Below are 20,233 nucleotides of genomic sequence, written 5' to 3'. Positions count from 1 at the left end.
CGAGGAGCACTGAGCATGCAGAGGACACCATCCACCTGAAACTAATATAACCCTGTATGTCCATGATACTGGAAGGAAAATCAAAAACTTAATTAAACAAAAGAAAAAGAGAAGATACAGGAAATTGTAAAATTTCAACACCTCAAATTCAAGATTTCCCATTATGTTTTTATACAGTGCTCAATTTGACATGATTTCTCCAAATACTTCTTTAAAAAAAAAATAAATAAAACCAAATAATTAAATAGTGGGAGGCTTAAGTCTTTTCTATTTAAAGAAAATAAAAAGCAATATTTTTATTTTCCCACACATTTCACATGGCGTATGTGTGCTGAACCGTACAAAAATAACACAGTTGAAATTTTATTTTAAAAATGAAAAACCATATTGAAACATCTACTTACAGGGTGACAAAGTAAATGTTATAATATCCCACAAATGTTTAATAAAAGGCAACTTCCTGCTGTCCTTTTAAAGTTAAAAATAAGGCCAAACTACAAGTGCAAGTGCAAAGGGTCATTGTGCTGTATATAAAAAGCTCAGCATGGAAATAGATTCAACAAATGTACAAAAAGCGTTTTCATGCCCAGAAAGAACTGAAGGCATTAAAAAAAAAAAAAAAAAATGCCCCAGCTACAAATAACGTAGAGCTCAGTTCAAAAAGACCAGCAAATTCCTTCCCTAATGCATAGCAAATTAAACTTAATCAACTCCTCTGCAAGGTTGAACAGGCAATCCACCTTTAAATGTCCCCACAAACAAAACCTCAGAACAACAAAAGAGGTTCCAGAGTGTAATAAATACCGAATCCACAGTAGGCGACAGAATCCTTACTGTACACAGCCGAGAAAACCTGCCGTGGGACAATGGATCACATTTCCATATTAAATTATATTTATCACGCTGAAAAATGCTTAAACAAAATCCAGGATTTCTATTGGCCATTTCTGCACCACACTCACTCCCTAAAACCTTTCAAACCTGCTGCGTCCCATTGAAAATGGTTCCCACCCCGTGGTGCTCCGAAGGAGCAGCTAGACAAAGAGCTGGGATGATGAAGAGAGGGCAGGACAACTACCTTCCCCCGTGATTTCAGAAAATAAATCAATAAAAGAGGATAGAATAGCCAAAACATAACCTTGGCATAGGGGATTTCCGGGAAAATCACTGCTGTGACAAATGGCCTGAAGTGAACTCTTCCAGCGGTCAAGAATCCCCAGGAAAGGCCCCTCCCCTCCTTATCTATTGCTCAATTGTACAATACTCCGCTTTGAAAATACAACACCCTCTTGGAGCTGGCAAGATGAAAGAGCTTTTCTTCACGATCCTGCAACGCCTATTAATTTTTGCTACAACAGACTCACAGCTGATTAAGAAAACAGCCAGCCCGGCCTCATGGTCCCATCTCAAGACTTGAGAGAGAAAACGTTAAAAGTGAATGAGCCCCGCTTTTCAGGACAATGTATTGATTTTCATTTTTACGCACCCTAGAGCCTGGAGCCGTTGCCCCTCCAATGGCGGGCAATTTGTTTAGCCGGGAAGTTAACTTTCCTCCTCGAGACTTCAGGGGCAAGTCTACCAGACTCAGGCACTTACGGAATTACCTTTCCAAGTTGTTACAACTCATTCACCACCTCCCAGAGCACAGATTTAGAATCAATGGCTTTAGGCACAAAACCAACGGCCCCAGAGTAGACCCCCATTTGATCACCACTGGTAAAGCAATATGATGCAATGGGAAAAGCACAAGGATTAGAGTTGAACCACAGGGCACGCAAATCACGTCACCATGTATTTGTACGTCAATTCTGATGTTATTTAGACTCCCTAGACTCATTAGCAAGTGTCACCTACATTATAAGATGATCGTGAATATATGGATATAATGGATGCCGAGTGCCAAATATGGTAACTAGCATGAAGAATATAGCTTTTGTAGTTTTGTTTTACAAAGTAGAATAACATACTACTGAAAGTACAGATCTTAATCTTACAGTTCAATGAATTCTGACAGATGTACACACTTTTGTAACCACCACCCCAATCAAGATGGACAGACCATGGAAATAGAATGTGACCCACATATTCAATTTAAAATTTTCCAGTAACCTCATTTTAAAAAGTTAAAGGAGACAGATGAAATTAACTTAACTATATTTTATTTAACCTACTATACCCAAAAATACTACCATTTCAATCTGGAATTGATTTTAAAAATATTATCAATGTGGTATTTTACATGTTTTTCATAAAGCTTCAATCTGCTGTATATTTTATGTTTGCAACACATCATACTTCAAATTAGCCATAGTTCCTTTCTTTTTTTTTTTTTTTCCAAGATTTTATTTATTTGACAGAGACACAGCAAGAGAGGGAACACAAGCAGGGGGAGTTGGAGAGGGAGAAGCAGGCTTTCTGCTAAGCAGGGAGCCTGATGCAGGGCTCAATCCCAGGACTCTGGGATCATGACCTGAGCCGAAGGCAGGTGCTTCAATACTGAGCCACCCAGGCGCCCCTATTTAGCCATAGTTCTAGGGCTTACTAGTCACATGTAGCTAATAGCTATGATATGACCAGTGCAGATATAGACCACAGTCTGGAATTTCCAAGGTGCTTTCTACCCTATCCTTCTCCTCCCCCCTTAAAGGCAACCACTATGCTGATTTGTCCCCATAGATTAATTCTGCCAATTTTTGAATTTCATAAAAATGATACATATGCACTTTTTGTGATTGGAATCTTTCAATGAGCATGTTCTTAAGATTCATCTGTGCTGTCCCAAATATCAGTAGTGCATTCCTTTATCTTGCCGAATAGCACCGTACAAATACACCACTATCTGTTCACCTGCTGACCAGCTGACGAACAGCTGGGTTGTCTGCAAATATGTTACCATTAATAAAGCACAGCTGAAAATTCTTACGGAGTTTTTTTGTGAACCTGTCTTCATTTACTCAGGTAAATACCTAGAAGTGGAAATGCTGGATCATTAAGTAGGTTTCCATTCATTTTTACCAAAAAAAACCCGCTGGGACGTCTGGATGGCTCAGTTGGTTAAGCGTCTGACATCAGCTCAGGTCATGGTCTCAGGGTCCTGGCACGGAGCCCCATGTTGGGCTCCACGGTTAGTGGGGAGTCACCTGTCCCTCTGCCCCTTCCCCTGCTTGCACTCAAATAAATAAAATCTTCTTTTTTTAAAGATTTTATTTATTTATTTGATAGACAGAGATCACAAGTAGGCATACAGGCTGGCAGAGAGAGGAGGAAGCAAACTCCCTGCTGAGCAGAGAGACCAATGCGGGACTCGATCCCAGAACCCTGAGATCATGACCTGAGGCGAAAGCAGAGACTTAACCCACTGATCCACCCAGGCACCCTAAACAAATAAAATCTTAAAACAACAATCACCACCACTACTAAATACTTTCCCACCATGGTTTGATCACTTTATATTCCTGACAATAACATGAGAGATATTCACACCTTCTCTAATATTTGGTATTGACAGTCTTTTTAATTTTAGCGAGCACAGAGGTATACAGGTTTCCCTATGAACAACAATGTGGACCTTTTCTCATGCCTATTACCCAATCCTAGAAAAAGCTTCCTTTTTGAAGAGTGGTTTGGACAGAAGAAGGGAGAGTTGTTACAAACACAAGTTCCTATGAAATCACTTATAATATTAAAATAACAAGACACACTTGCAAGGACTACTTGGGTCAGGCAGGTAATGTACATCTAAAAGGCAAAGGGACCACAGCAAATTAGAGCATGCGCTCGTCTACAGGAAGCTGCTAAGTGCTACTTACCACCAATAGGTCAATGCCATGTGGACAAGCAGGCCAGGTACTGCAAGATACTCCTGCCTCACGAAGAGACAGCAGGTATCTATGTTTTCATTAATATTAGAATTTAAAATATTAATCCTATGATAATCAAACAAAATAAGCCATACATTTCCAAACTCTGATTTATAGATATGTTGGTTTTTATGAAGACAGACATCCTTAGTATGGTAAACAATGCACCTTTCTGGATTGTTATTAATTACTGTTCAAAGAGGACACCTGGTAAGACAAGGGTTGGCAACTTCCCAAAGGCAGATGAAATCATTTTGAGTAGCAAGGCAACAATGCCCCAAAGAAAGTCAGAAAGAACTGTCCAGGGGAGCTCTCCCTTTCTTAGCAACCGTTCTATATAACCAAAGATACGCTGCTACATTCTTATTCTTAAATGACTAGCCACATCATATACATTTTGTAAGAATGTAGGTAACAGCTAATAATGCTTCAGTGGCCATGCCTACCTAGGAGTATCTGCATTATCTGGGGAGAGGAAACGGAAGATGTATATTGGTACAACAATATAGCTCATTTGGACATAGGTCTGGCTGTTACTCAAACAGCTAAACAGAGAGCAACATAATCCAACACTTCTGCTCTTAGGTTTCATTCTTCCTGGGTGTGTATCTATGTACAAGACCTTGGAGGGGGGAGTGGGGCGGGGAGGGGGGCTGCTCGGCGGGGAGTCTGCTTCTCCCTCTCCCTCAAACCCTCTCCCGTTCGTGCGCACTCACTTGCTCTCTTGCAAATCAATAAAATATTTTTTAAAAGACCATGTAGGGGCACCTGGGTGGCTCAGTGGGTTAAAGCATATGCCTTCGGCTCCGGTCACCATCCCAGGGTCCTGGGATCAAGCCCCACGCATCGGGCTCTCTGCTCAGCAGGGAGCCTGCTTCCTCCTCTCTCTGCCTGCCTCTCTGCCTACTTGTGATCTCTGTCTGTCAAATAAATAAATAAAATCTTTAACAAAAAAAGTGTCTTATAAATCTTCATATCCAGAGAGCCCTGCACATCCTGGCTTAAATTGTCAGTATTTTTATTTTAAGGTGAATGTTGTTTCCTGCCCAAGGAATCCTTGCCTACTGTTTGCTGTTGCAGTGGCCGTGGGGTTTGAGGGAGAAGCCGCACCACACCCTCTCCCCTTGCTCTCCTCCTCACCTCCACTCACCAGAGAATGAACAGATGACAACCTGGCAGAAGCCTTCTGAAAGGCTACCAACCTTTTCTACTTGAACATCTTCAGGAACAGGCGAGGGACTGTATGAGATTATGACATAAATAGGAACTCTTTTCCATTTAGACCCATAAATCTCTAAAACAAAACAATAACATTTTAAAATATAAAATAAAAGCAAACAAACAAAAAAGGCTGAAGTTTGGGTTTAATATGATCTCAAGCAAACAAGATGAACTTTAAAGGCACTCATAATAATAATATACAAATGATTTAAAAATAAAACTAACTAAAGGGCACCTGGGTGGCTCAGTGGATTAAGCATCTGACTTCAGCTCAGATCATGATCTTGGGGTCCTGGGATAGGGCCCTGGGTTGGGCTCTCAGCTCAGTGGGCGACCTGCTTGTCCCTCTCCCTTACCCTCTGCGCCTCCCCTCTCTTATGCTTGTATACACTCTCTCTCAAATAAATAAAATGCTCAAAAAATAAAAATTTAAAAAATAAAATTAAAGTACAGTTAACTTTTTACAACTTCCACTTAAAAACCCATATTGAATTAAATCACCACCCTGCCTCCTTTATATTAGTAATTCTCCAAAGCCCTAAAGCTAAACTTACAATGGGCAAATTCACTATGAGGCAACAATTTAGATCTTTCCTTAATGACAGCTTGTAATTTGGGGCATAAGGGATTATGGGCTCCTGGTAGCAAGCACAATGATCATAACAAGCAATGCTACCAGGAGTTAATGAAATAGCAATACAACTGAACTGTTCTCCCCAGTAATAAACAATACTGCTGAAACTTGGGTACAAGTAGCTACATTCCATCTCTCAGGCTCAGGTAAACATGGAAAGTTACTACAAAAGTAAGTTAACTATTTAATAAGATCATTAAAATAGGGGCACCTGGGGGGCTCAGTGGGTTAAAGCCTGTACCTTCAGCTCAGGTCATGATCACAGGGTCCTGGGGTTGAGCCCCGAATCAGACTCCCTGCTGAGCAGGGAGCCTGCTTCCTCCCTCTCTCTCTACCTGCCTCTCTGCCTACTTGTGATCCCTGTCTGTCAAATAAATATATAAAATCTTAAAAAAAAAAAAATCAGTAAAATATCCTTAAAACTCTAAAATATTTATTCTAAGAAAATAATCCAAAAGGAACTTAAACTTTACAAGGTAATTACTTCTTAGACTACTAAATATACAGACAGAAAAGTAGAGGGGGGCACCTGCGTGGCTCAGGTCATGATCTCAGGGATTGAGTCCCCTAGCAGGCTACGTGTTCAGTGGAGTCTGCTTGGGATTTTCTCTTTCCCTCTCCCTCTCTCTAAAATAATAAATCTTTAAAAAAAAGAAAATAAAGAGGAAAAAAGGGGGAAGCAACTTAAAAGTCAATCAAAAATGAATTATTTGCAGGGCACCTGGGTGGCTTAGTTGATTGAGCAACCAACTCTTGGTTTTAGCTCAGGTCGCGATCTCAGGGTTGTAAGATCAAGCCCCACATGGGGCAGCGCACTCAGCAGAGTCTGCTTGTCCCTCTCTCCCTCTGCTCCTCCCCACCTCTCTTTCTCTTTTACTTTCTCTCTTTCCCAAATGCATAAATTAATAAAATCCTTTAAAAAAATTTTTAAGAGGGCGCCTGGGTGGCTCAGTGGGTTAAGCCGCTGCCTTTGGCTCAGGTCATGATCTCAGGGTCCTGGGATCGAGTCCCGCATCGGGCTCTCTGCTCAGCAGGGAGCCTGCTTCCTCCTCTCTTTCTGCCTGCCTCTCTGCCAACTTGTGATCTCTGTCTGTCAAATAAATAATAAATAAAATCTTTAAAAAAAAATTTTTTAAGAAATGGGTATGATGCATAAACAATGAATCTTGGAACACTGAAAAAATAAAATTAAGTAAAAAAAAGGAAATGCGGGAGCCTGCTCCCCTTCTCTCTCTGCCTGCCTCTCTGCCTACTCATGATCTCTGTCAAATAAATTAATTAAATTAAAAAAAAAAGGAAATGCATTATTCGATTACTTATGATAATTTTACTCGGTGGAATGTAATTAAGTCATTAAAATATGTAGCAACAGGGCACATGGGTGGCTCAGTCAGTTAAATGTCCGCCTTTGGCTCAGGTCATGATCCCAGAGTCCTGGGATCAAACCCCACATCAGGCTCCCCGCTCAGTAGGGAGCCCACTTCTCCCTCTCCCCCTGCTTGTGCTCTCTCTGTCAAACAAATAAATAAAATTTTTTTTAAAAAATTTTAAATATGTAGAAACATCAAAAATGTTTCCAGCAAAATGTAAATAGAGAGGATGGAAATAAAATATATATATGTAAAAATACAATGGAAAGGAAAATAAACAAAATGAAAACGCTTTTGTGAAAAGTTAATGGAGACTATTTTTTTCAATATTCAAAGTAAATGTGATACTATAAAAACCAAATGTCTTTAAAAGTGATATAAAAACATTCAACACATCTTTAAATTATAAAATCTAATTTTTCACCAGTAAAAACACTAAAAATTAATCTAGTTTAGCTCAAAACATCTCTTTCAATTCTTTATGTGAATGCTAAATTATATAAACTCCTGCAGTAAACCAATCACAAAGGAAGTAGAGAAGAAGTGTGGTAAATAAGTCCAAATGTCATGCTCACAAAACAATCTCTCCAATAATATCACACAATAACTAAGTCAACTGAACACAAACATGACTAACAAAAACACATAGTGGTCATTTGTGAATTATCTCTCAACAAAGCTAGGCTTTTTTAAAAAAGTGACTAAGACAGAGACTTTGAATTGAGCCAGACCTGGGTTTGAATTCTGACTCTACCACAAGTTAGCCATATGACCTTGGGCAATTAATTTAACTACTGTTAGCTTCCCAAAAGACAATAGTACCTTTTAGGTAGAGGGTTTCTTTAAGTAAGATTAAATGAGATAATAGTGACTGTCATATATAGTGGTTACTATATAGAAAACACTCAGTAAAACAACAGATGCTTACTAATACTATTACTAAAACCCCAATAGTTTTTCATAAACTGAAATGAAAACATCCAGCTAACTTCATTAAAAATAAAGAAAATGTAATATGTGGACAAAGGGAACAAATGGTAAAATGGAATTTATGAGTCTTTATCTGATATTTCACATGGTTTAATAAGCTCTGTACTCAAAGGCCCATAAAAAAGCTCATGATTTCCCAGTGTCCTTTACTTTGATGTATGAGAACAAAACTGTTTTACTAATCATTCCTACAGGAACAAAATGTAACTTGGCTGACAAGGCGAGTTAAAAGCTATGAAGAAGAGACTATTCAAAGGATCACAGTAGATATTTCTCCAAAAAGATACACAAGTGGCCAAGAAACACAAGGAAAGATGCTCACTACCTTCAGTCATCAGGGAAACACAAATCAAAGCCTTAGGAGAGATACATTTCACACTCACTAGGATGGTTACAGTTAGGAAAAAAGGAAGGGCAGCTAAGAAGAAGTGTTGCTAAGGATGAAGAGAAATTAGAATCTTCATACACTGCTGATGGGAATGCAAAATGGTACAGGCACTTTGGAAAACAGTCCAGCAATTTCTTCAATGGTTAAACACAGAATAAGCATGTGACCTGGCAATTCCATTCCTAGTGCATACCTCCCCAAAATGAAAACCTAGATCTATGCCAAAATCTGTACACCAATGTTCACAGCAGCATTATTCATAACAGACAAAAAGAAGGGAAAAAACCTGAACGTTAACTAATAATGGACAAAACGGGGGCACCTGGGTGGCTCAGTGGGTTAAAGCCTCTGCTTTCGGCTCAGGTCATGATCCCAGGGTCCTGGGATCGAGCCCCACATCGGGCTCTCTGCTCAGCAGGGAGCCTGCTCCCCACCCCCCACCTGCCTCTCTGCCTACTTGCGACTTCTGTCAAATAAAATCTTTTTTAAAAAATGGACAAAACATAGAATTACTCTGTAGAATATTATCCAACCATTAAAGAAATGAGGTATTGATACATGATACAGTACGGATGAACCTTGAAAACACATTAAGTAAAAGAAGCCAGTCACAAAGAAAACAATGTATTGTATGATTCCATTTTTAAAAAATTGTTTATTTATTTATTTGACAGAGAGAGAGAGAGAGAGCAGGGGAAGTGCGAGAGGGAGAAGCAGACTCCCCACTGAGCAGGGAGCCTGATGGGGTCTCCATCCCCAGACTCTGGGATGGTGACCTGAGCCAAAGGCAGACTCTTAATGACTGAGCCACCCAGAAGCCCCTGTATGATTCCATTTATGTAAACTGTCCGGAACAGGCAAATCCATAGAGACAGAAAGTAGATTCGTGGTTGTCTAGAGCTAGGGCAAATGTGAAGGGTTGGGGGGGTGACAGCTAAAGGGTACAAGGTTCTTTCTGTGGAGGTGGTAAAATGTTCTAAAACGGATTGTAGTGGTGGCTGTAGAATTTTGTACTAAAATCCATCAAATTGTAAACATTTAATCGATAAAAATAAATAGTATGTGATTTATACCTTAATAAAACTTTTTTAAAAATACTTGATTTGTCAGAGAGAGAGAGCACAAGCAGGGGGAGTGGTATGCAAAGAGAGAAGCAAGCTCCCCTCTGACCAAGGAGGCTGAGGTGGGGCTTGAACCCAGGCCCCTGGGATCCATGGTCTGAGCCAAAGGCAGACCCTTAACCAACTGAGCCACCCAGGCATCCCAATAAAACTTTTTTTTTTTTTTAAAGAGAGAGAATATTGCTTTTCAGAGACATAACTTTATATTAAGTGAAAAAGAAACGGGGCACCTGGATGCCGTAGTCAGTTAGGCAACCGACTCTTGATTTCTGCTCAGGTCATGATCTCAGGATTGTGAGATCAAAACCTGAGTAGGGCTATGTACTCAGCAGGGAGTCTGCTTAAGATTCTCTCTCTCCCTCGGCCCCCGCCCCCACTCGTGTGTGCAACCTTGAGCTCTCAAATAAATAAGTCTTTTTTAAGAAGAAGAAAATTGGGCGCCTGGGTGGCTCAGTGGGTCAAGCCGCTGCCTTCGGCTCGGGTCATGATCTCAGGGTCCTGGGATCGAGTCCCGCGTCGGGCTCTCTGCTCACCGGGGAGCTTGCTTCCTCCTCTCTCTCTCTGCCTGCCTCTCTGCCTACTGTGATCTCTCTCTGTCAAATAAATAAATAAAATATTTAAAAAAGAAGAAGAAGAAAATTAAGGCAAAGAGTAATGAGATGAGAAAGCTGATAGGAAAAAATATGGAAAAGATAATGCAAGACTATCAATTTTCCTTTGAAAATGGCAAACCCTCTGCTTGAAGATAAAAGTCCTTCATTCCATGCTCATATTTTTCAAAGGAAAGAAGCCTCATAATAACAAAAGAAAGTCAGACTTGGAGAGGGTCCTGGATCTACTTTCCTTCTCTTTCACCTATGAGTCATGTGACCTTGGAAAGTTACTTAAATTGCCAGAGCCACTGTTTCTCCAGTATTAAATGATTCCCCATATCGCCAAATGTCCAAATATTAGGTGTAAATTATAAAAAGTAGTTCGGCCAATTAAAAAAGAAGAAAAGGTGTGAAGTCCTGAATCAATATACCTATAGTGTTAAGAGTAAGTTTCTTGGGGCACCTGGGTGGCTCAGTGGGTTAAAGCCTCTGCCTTCAGCTTGGGTCATGATCCCAGGGTCCTGGGATAGAGCCCCGCATCAGTCTCTCTGCTCAGCAGGGAGCCTGTTTCCTCTCTCTCTGCCTGCCTCTCTGCCTACCTGTGATCTCTGTCAGATAAATAAATAAAACCTTAAAAAAAAAAAAAAGAGTAAGTTTCTTTTCCAGTTCCAAAATGGAAACTACATTCTTATCTTTAAGGTTCATCAAGATTCCTAGGATTTCCCCTTACATTTTTGTCTAGTAAAGCAGCATCGAAGAAACCCACACAGGAAACACAATCTTCACCTTCATAGAGTTGGCAATGACATGGAATCCATCCGTTCAATCTCTCATTGGAGGCCATGATACGTGATTAAGGAGGGTGAATTGCAGGCTTAATTTAACCCTCCAGAAAAACGAATTTCATAATTGTGACTCTAAAACTGAGGAATCCAGGATAGACCTTAAAAAAAAGAGCTCTACTTACTTACAAAAGGCAAGGATGGGAAAGTCCAGAGAAATTCAATTTGAAATGGTTTTCCAAATGAGGCACTTTCTAAAAGATAGGATTATTCGATTTTACTCTTTCCCTTATTGGTTTTTAAAATTTCATTGTTTTTGGCTTTCTATATTCTTTTTTTTTTAAGATTTTATTTATTTTTTTTGACAGAGAGAAACACAGAGAGTAGAGGGAACACAAGCAGGGGGAGTGGGAGAGGGAGAAGCAGGCTTCCCGCTGAGCAGGGAGCCTGATGTGGGGCTTGATCCCAGGACACCAGGATCATGACCTGAGCAGAAGGCAGATGCCTAACGACTGAGCCACGCAGGCGCCCCAGCTTTCTATATTCTTAATTATATTTGACAGTCAAGGATCTAAAAAGCTGCGGATAGACAAATTACTACCAAATGCTACTGGGAAATAGATTTATAACTGTGCTGAATATTTTCATTCTTGAAACTCTCGGCAACCATCAATTGCTTCACACATGATATCAATTAGAAGACAGAATAAATGGCCTCAAAGAATGCATACTGGCTTCTATGGATAGCATGCTGGCAAAAAAAAAAAAAAAAAAAAAAATTTGCCCAAAATTAGTAAATGTGTCTTGGCAAGAGCCACCAAATTGAGTGTATTTTGCAACTTTAACACACACCACAGGACATAACAGCAGCAACTTCACAAACAATGAACACATACAAAAAAGGCTTGGAACAGCTTAAACAAAATACAAGGATCAATTACTACCGTCAAGATTCATCAAGGGGAAATAGATTATGCCTACTTATTTAAATGAACATAAAGCTATTCCAAAAAATTTTTTTAAAAAAGAGTATTTCTATTGCCAAAATTAACAGTGATACAGCCAATTTCAACAAATTCCACAACTCAGGGGAAAAAAAAATAATTCCATAACTTAGGACACTTGTACTATCTATGAGGAAAAGATGGTAAATAACACTAAGTACCTCTGGTAAGGGTCAATAAAACAGTGAGTTTATTCTCTTAGAAAAGAAAAATGAAAAATAAGTGACAAGAAAATAAGCACTCTCTATAAAAAATGAAGTTAAGTGACTGCCAGTATTGCTTTATGATTTATTAATACTCATCTTAATACAAAAAGGATTTGAAAACGGTACTTCTATTTGTTCAAAAGACAGAGTGGATTTATTTCATTTGCAACCTGTCAAGGGAATTTTTTTTAAGGTTTTATTTATTTATTTACTTACTTACTTATTTGAGAGAGAGAGAGAATGCGCACACAAGCGGGGCAGGGGAGGAGCAGAGGGAGGGTCAAGCAGACTCTGCACTGAGGGCAGAGCCCAATTCGGAATTTGATCTCATGACTCTGAGATCATGACCTGAGCCGAAACCAAGAGTCAGACGCTTGGGCGCCTGGGTGGCTCAGTGGGTTAAGCCGCTGCCTTCGGCTCAGGTCATGATCTCGGGGTCGTGGGATCGAGTCCCGCATCAGGCTGTCTGCTCAGCAGGAACCTGCTTCCTCCTCTCTCTCTCTGCCTGCCTCTCTGCCTACTCGTGATCTCTGTCAAATAAATAAATAAAATCTTTAAAAAAAAGAAAAAAAAAGAGTCAGACGCTCAACCGACTGAGCTACGCAGGCACCCCTTAAAAGTGAATTTTTGATTTAAAAAAAAAACATACAAGATTTGGATTTCATAACACGAAAAGAAACAAAAGAGGAAGGAGAGAAACACAACAGAAAAGAGAAATGCCTTCAACCAAGCAAAGGAAGGAATATTAAGGTATCAAAATAAGACACAGGCCTCATTAAATAAAATACCTAGAGACATGATGTCTTAACTCCTCTACAAGACAACGGAATGTGAGAAGCAAAGTGGCTGCCATGGGCGGAACACTTGCATCCCCTCCAAAATTTATATATTGAAATCGCAATTCTCAAGATGAGAGTTTTAGGAGCTGGGATCTTTAGGGAATGACTAGGCTAAGGGGATAGAGCCTTCATGACTGGGGTTGGTGACCCTATAAAGAATCTCCAGAGACCTCTCCTGCCCCTGCAGCTGTGTGAGGTTGAAGCTATCTACAAAGATGGCCATCTAAGAACCAAGAAGGAGGCCCTCACCAGATGCTGAATATACCAGCACCATGAGCTCAAACTTACAAACCTCCAGACCATGAGAAAGAAATGTTTGCTAATAAGCTACCCAGTGTATGTTGTGTTGTATTACAGCAGCCTGAACGGATTTAGATCATATTTAGTAAAGTCCTCTGGGTAATAGTTTGGACTGGTGGACTAGACTTCAACAATCCTCAACTGTCTCCTTTAAGTACTGAAGGAAGTAACAAGAGCTTCGGTGCTGAAAGGACATGATACCGTCTATAGGAAGATGTTAAGTCACTGTTCTATATTATGTAAACTTTAGGGACAAGATTAAAAACAAAAAACTACTTAGAACCTTCTTGATGGCACCAGTATATCCAACAGCATACCACTTTTCCAGGAGCAAACTCAACATTTAAAGAGCACCTATGTCAGCAGACATTATGCCAGGTTTCTTTTGTTTTGGGGTAATCTTCTCCATTCACTTAAAGAACGAGATGCTCAGAGGTTAAGTAAACTAACCAAAGGACAGGAAGCTAAAAACTGGTATATGTCAGGTACAGTTCCATAACTGCCCAAAAACAAAGATGCTTCCTGCCATCTGGTACATTTTTCATGTCTCCAGTACTAACTACAGTTAATGATATCTTAGAGAAAATGGAATGAGAAAAATCAGCACCACACACTGAGCATTTCTTATGAGTTAATAAGCATCTACAGGCAACAGAGCCGTGTTAACAGCAGAGGACGGGTGGAGAACACAAAGGAATTACGGACACGGTAAGACAAAATTACCATCTGTTAGAGGAGAAAAGATTAATTTTGGAAAGGACTTGATTCCTGTTTAGAAAAAATAATGACCAGGAAATCCTCCAAAACGGTAACACTGATCACCCTTTGGAGGGGAAAGTATAGAATTCTCTCTTCTCTCAAAGCTCCTACTAAAAACTCATTTCCAAAAGAGGTTTAGAATTCTTTATTAGGAAAGCAAGATCATTATTCAAGTGACACTCGCCAATTCCAGATGACTAATGGAAGCAATAACAAACAACAGTCATTGGTTTTGTGTAGTTGTCCCCTGCTGCAGCAGCCCTCTGCTAGGAGACCCTAACAGCTCTGCCACCACTGGGCCCAGACTCTAGAGGTAGAGCCCTCAGCACATACCGGTTCCTGAACAGTGATGGTGCTCACTCTCTGCTAAAGGAAATATCTATCCAAAAGAGCAGTCTCAGGGCGCCTGGGTGGCTCAGTGGGTTAAGCCTCTGCTTTCAGCTCAGGTCATGATCCCAGGGTCCTGGGATCATGCCCCGCATCGGGCTCTCTGCTCAGGAGGGAGCCTGCTTCCCCCTCTCTCTCTCTGCCTGCCTCCCTGCCTACTTGTGCTGTCAAATAAATAAAATCTTAAAAAAAAAAAAAAAAAAGGAAAAGAAAAGAGCAGTCTCATATCAAGTTCAGTCTCATATCAAGATCCTGAGTAAACAACCGCCCTCGAAGGTCTATTTTCCTTATCTATAAAATGGCGTTACAATCCCCATACTGCCGAATTAATGAGGAGCATAAATGGAAAGTACTTAGCACAAGAACATGAGCATATAAACACGAGTACAGTCACTGCCTGTTTTATTATAACATTACATTCATTATTGTACCAACCATAATTGCCAACACTAAGAGAATTCCATTTAGTCTCCTTCGCAAAAAGACTCCAATTGTGTAAGTATGTCTCACTGTGTCAAAACCTTTGGTTAGGGTCATCAGTGATCTTTGACATCATTATCACATTTCTCCAAAATACTGAAGATTCTGTCTGCTGAGTCGTCAACTGGGGAATGGGCTCAAATTCAGAAAATGGTTAGAGGTGCAAGTCTAACATCAATCCCTCCTACCCAAACTAGTGATTAGGAAAGAAGGATCCTTTGCCAGTCTTCAAGCCAACCATAATTTCTGCTGGCTATAAAGTTGCCACGGGTGTATGCCAATCTCTTCACCTCCTCTGCTTCTATGGCATGCTAATCGCAAACCTAAGAAGCAGATTTACGCACGAGTTCTCCTAGAAGCATAACTATCCCGTGTTGCAAATAACACAGGAAATAAAGAACAAGGGAAAACAGAGTGGTTGTCTCTAGCCTCTGGAGAACGTCTGCGGAACCAGATATTTCAAGAAAGAATCTGACTAAACTCACTCCCTAACCAAATTCTCGGGGAGTGAACATTCAGCACTCGATTAACTGAATCTAAACTTATGTCCTTGTAACAAATATGGTGCATCCAGTTAGTACTTTCTTCAAAAGGATCCAATATAAGGTTAAGAAGCCTACCTCCGCTTGGCAGAGCGCGTGAAGACCTTGGAGCACCAAAGCTGCTGGAGTGGCTTGATCAGGCTTGGTGCACTCGTTCAACACCTGGGAAACGGCTGCCAACATATCTGCACCATGCTGGTAGGGCCTATGAGAAAGGATAATTTAGAAACAAGATTAAAGCTGAAGAGCACACTCCCCCCACCCCAGGACTTTTGCCTGATCAAAAAGCTTTAGAGCTTTCTTTACCCTTACATCCATTAAATGTTGACCCGCAAATACAAACATATGTTTTCTGCCACGATTCGTGTCATCATCGTTCCTGCTGTAATGTGAGGCTCATTTTTGATAAAGAAATATTATCCAAGCAAGAGGACTCTTGCTAACAAACTGTCTTCTCCCTAAACTGTAAATGCTATTGCCTGGATTGAAAAAACTCAAGTCTGTAATAATGGTGAGACTGAGGTAAGTTTCAATGACTTACCTCATTGAGATTATCTGTAAAGATAGAGCTATTCCTGCCTGCCGGGGGCTCTGGTACCATCCACTGACTACAAAAGCAGGGATTGGAGAGGAGAAGATGATTTATTACAGCAGTGACAGGTGGTGACACCGTAACGGCAGTGACACCTGACTAGGTGGTTACACCTATCACAGTAACGACGCTGATGATAAAAGTAAGGATATGAATCGTAACTGACGAACTCCCGCAGCACGACACTGGATTCACTCACTCCTCCTCCTTCCCTTCTTCTCTTTCTTCCGCAGGCAGTGTGCTAGCCCCAGAATGACCGGAACTTCTCAAAGAAATGCTCAGGTCCATCCCCGGCTTTCCTCATAACTGCTGTGTTACAGAACAGTTTCCACTGACAAACTCCCAACTGATGAAATTTGCCTGGCTGGATTCTACCATTTCACTGTCTGGAAAACAGTAATCATTTTCCAAAACTGGAAAACATTGGCAGACCTTGAGGTGGAATAAGTTATCAACAGACTGACCTACTCTGATATCTAACTTCTCCTGAAGCTGAGCTTTAAGGGTGTAAAATCAAAATGTCGGCTAATAACCCTTCATCTCTAAAATGTCGTCCACGCCAGTAGCTCAAGAGAATCCACACGCCCGGGTCTTGGGTTTCATGTGTGTGTGACTTGTACAGTGAAGCTATGTTGACGTTGCCAAAAGGCTGAACTTAGAAAAGAGGCAGAACTGCTGAGAAGTGGATACATCCTGACCCCAGATTTGAAACAAGAATCATCCACATTACCAGCTTCAGGATAATCCCAAATCTACAACAGCAGACAGAGTCACTTCCCCAATACCTTCATGTCTTCCTTACCTTTAGAGCATATGTGGGGATTAAAGATCAGGCCTTCTTTGTAATAATTCTAGCAATTAATTCTAGACAATGAGTCACAAATGAGATCTTCCCTATTCAAACTCCCTTTAACAATCAGGCATAATACAGGGAAAATATAAAAAAGAATAGATGACTACAGGGATGCCTGGGTGACTCAGTTGGTTAAGCGTCTGCCCTCAGTTCAGGTCATGATCTCAGGGTCCTGGGATCAAGTCCCGCATCAGGTTCCCATCTCAGCAGGGAGCCTGCTTCTCCCTCTGCCTGTGACCTCTCACTTTATTATTATTTATTATTAAATAAATAAATCTTTAAAAAAAAGAAGAAGAAGAAGAATTTGTTATAGTCCACTGCTTAAGTTTCAGGGATTTGTATACCCAAAAAAAAAAAAACCCAGAAAACATAGCATCACATTTTTTTATCTTAATATTGAATTATTATCCAGAAAAGGATACGAATTTCCTATAAATCTAGATACAAGGCTAGATCTGAAATAAAAAGACATCCTTGCTTCTCAAAGTTATTATCCAATCCTACTAAGTTCTACAATCAGAAAACTGGAACTGAAAATTAATTTATTCTTACCCAAATACCCTCTATCATTCCTAGTTTTTTCCTTACAATAAAAAAATTAAGAGCAAAGGAATATATCATGATATCCACTCCCAAGGATTAAGCGCATCTTACCTTTGCTTACATATGTCTCTGATTGATGCTGCTTTGGCGATGAGTTTTTCCCACTGGACTTCCTTGCCCACAGACAGAGAAGGCACATCGGACATGGCCATGAAACGCTGCAATTCAGGGTAGACACGATCCTAAGAAGGGAATTTCATAAAAAAGATAATTTCCCAACTGGAGTTGAATAATCATTTTACACAGCATTTCTACCTCCAAATCCCACAATTTGCATTGCTAATTGTAAAGCATTTCTTCTAATCAGCAGCGAAGAATGCTTTTGTGATTGCTGGGGATTTTCTTACAGACCCATGTACTGTTCATTTCATAAGACAAGAAAAAGGTGGCTGAATCTCACCCTAATTACAAAGGCACTAATCACGTATAACCATATATCTATTACTTTTTCCATGCAGATGGAAAAATAAAGTTCAGAATTAAGGAAATACCTTTTTTTCTATTCTCAATTTCTCTTTGAGAGTCAATCACCACCAACTGCATTACAGATCAAAAGCAGCACGCTAAACCAAAATCTCTGAATGCAATCACTGATGGCACTCCAAACCCTACTGCATCAAAGTACTGTCACACACACTGATAAAACTGATTTTCTTTGGTGAAAGGGACATGTTTAATACACAAGTGTACACCTGAGCTTACCTGCTTTTCCCACAAAGATGTCAACAAGCGCAGAGTGACAGGTCTTAGTTGTGGAGTAGTTCCAAGAAGTTGGATCACTCGTAGAATTTGTCCTATACACACCTAGAAAATGTTGAAGAAACTTTGGTTTCTCAAATGTGAATGTAGGTAATCCCAAAGTGACCCCAACAATGTGAAAATCCCTTATCACAGAATAAAGACTGAAACAGAAGCCAACTACAATACAACCCATCTTCTCAGAGGTGAGGGGACAGTTTTGGGGAGGGGCTAGCTAGCAAACCTGGGGGCACAAGACCTTATCTCAGACAATAGCCAATGGGGAAAACTGGCTATTATATGATTTCAAAGAATTAATTCTTAAAATACCATAATAAATACTTCTGGCCCAACAAGAGAAACAGCAGTCATGGCAAAATTAAGGGCTCAAAATTCAATGTATCAGGCATGCCTCACTCTCTTATTTGTCCCCAGGCAAACTGTTTAATATACAAACCTTGTGAACACCAAGTGTAGGTAAAGTATACAAGATGTCATTATATAATACGGGTTCCAGCGGTCTTCCCAATTTGAACATTAAAACCGGAATCAGATTCGGTACCTAAAATGAATGTAAAGAATGTATTTGTTATGCCTTCAAAGGAAATAGATCTGTAATGCAATCATTATTTTGTTTTTCTTCAAAAGAATAATGGGAATACATATAACTTTGAAGACTTAAAAGAATGTTAGCTAGCCATTTGTTGTCAGCGGTAATTTCATAGTACAACTACTAGTCTCTCTTTTATAATGACCTGCCAATACCAATCAAAATAATTTTTTTTTTAAAGATCTTATTTATTTATTTATTTGTCAGAGAGAGAGAGAGAAAGACTGCGTGCACAAGCAGGCAGAATGGCAGGCAGAGGCGGAGAGAGAAGCAGGCTTCTCGATGAGCAAGAAACCCGATGCAGGACCCGATCCCAGGACCCTGAGATCATGACCTGAGCCGAAGGCAGAGGCTTAACTGACTGAGACACCCAGGCATCCCCAAAATAGGTTTTCTTAAACAAGCATGACATTAACTCTCAGAAATACAAAAGTAGTTAAAATATATCCTGCTCCAAAGAAGTCTACAGTTCAAATAAGAAGCTAAAACACAGGATATATAAACAACAAATAACTGTACAGTGAAATTGTTATTCCAACATGAAATAAGTAAAATTAGTTATACTGTAAGGGGGTGGTTAATGAACAAAAATTCGTCTCCAGGGGTCCGTTTCAATCCCTCTACGAACACAATAAAAAGAGAAATGCAATTCATTTGTGGATCAAAAAACGTAATACTGCCAAGACAGCAATGTTTTCCAAATAGATCTACAGATTCAGCACAATCCCATCAAAATCCTAGCTGGCTTATTTGCCAGAATTGAAAAATTGATTCTAAAAATCGTGTGGAAAAGTAAGGGATCCCAAACAGCCAAACAATCTTAAAAAAGAACAAAGTTTGAGACTCAAACTTCTCAATTTCAAAATTCACTACAAAGCTACAGTAATCAAACACGTGTGGTAGCAGCAGTAACAATAAAAAATATAAATCAATGATAAGCACCTGGATGGCTCAGTTGGTTAGGCCGCTGCTCAGGTCACATCAGGATTCTTGCTCAGTAGGGAGCCTGCTTCTCTCTCTGCCTCTGCCTGCCTCTCTTGTGTGCTCTCTCTCTTTCTCTCTCTCTCACACAAATAAATAAATAAAATCTTAAAAAAATAATGCAATGAAAAAAAAGTGAAACAGAACTCAGAGTCTAGGAGTAAATCCTTATATTCATCTTTTATTGATTTTTTATAAATATGCCAAGAAAAATGGAGAAAGAAGAGTCCCTGAAAAATGGTGCTGGATTTCAACAACTAGATATCCACATACAAAAGAATGGATCTGGGCCCCTTTCTCACACAATACATAAAAATTAACTCACAATAAATTTTAGACCCAAATGTAAAGGCTAACACTATCAAACTCTTAAAGAAAAT

General features: G+C 39.9%; 1 protein-coding gene across 3 annotated transcripts in view; it reads right to left on the bottom strand.

Annotated features, from left to right (window-relative positions):
- FOCAD (focadhesin) overlaps positions 1-20,233 on the bottom strand; it is a 302,554-nt gene that overhangs the window by 137,547 nt on the left and 144,774 nt on the right. For all 3 annotated transcript variants that reach the window (XM_004761826.3, XM_045079668.1, XM_013061093.2), the window contains 4 exons: positions 18,720-18,824; positions 18,227-18,328; positions 17,576-17,706; positions 15,555-15,681 (listed from right to left, as the gene is read on the bottom strand). In XM_004761826.3, the coding sequence (XP_004761883.1) occupies positions 15,555-15,681; positions 17,576-17,706; positions 18,227-18,328; positions 18,720-18,824 (465 nt within the window). The remainder of the gene's footprint in view (positions 1-15,554; positions 15,682-17,575; positions 17,707-18,226; positions 18,329-18,719; positions 18,825-20,233) is intronic.

This window comes from Mustela putorius, unplaced genomic scaffold (genome assembly GCF_011764305.1).
Source record: "Mustela putorius furo isolate JIRA1106 unplaced genomic scaffold, ASM1176430v1.1 tig00000421_pilon_pilon_pilon, whole genome shotgun sequence".
NCBI classification, from domain to species: Eukaryota; Metazoa; Chordata; class Mammalia; order Carnivora; family Mustelidae; genus Mustela; species Mustela putorius.
The sequence above is the reverse complement of the archived record's forward strand: the minus strand, read 5'-3'. Positions and strand labels throughout refer to the sequence as shown.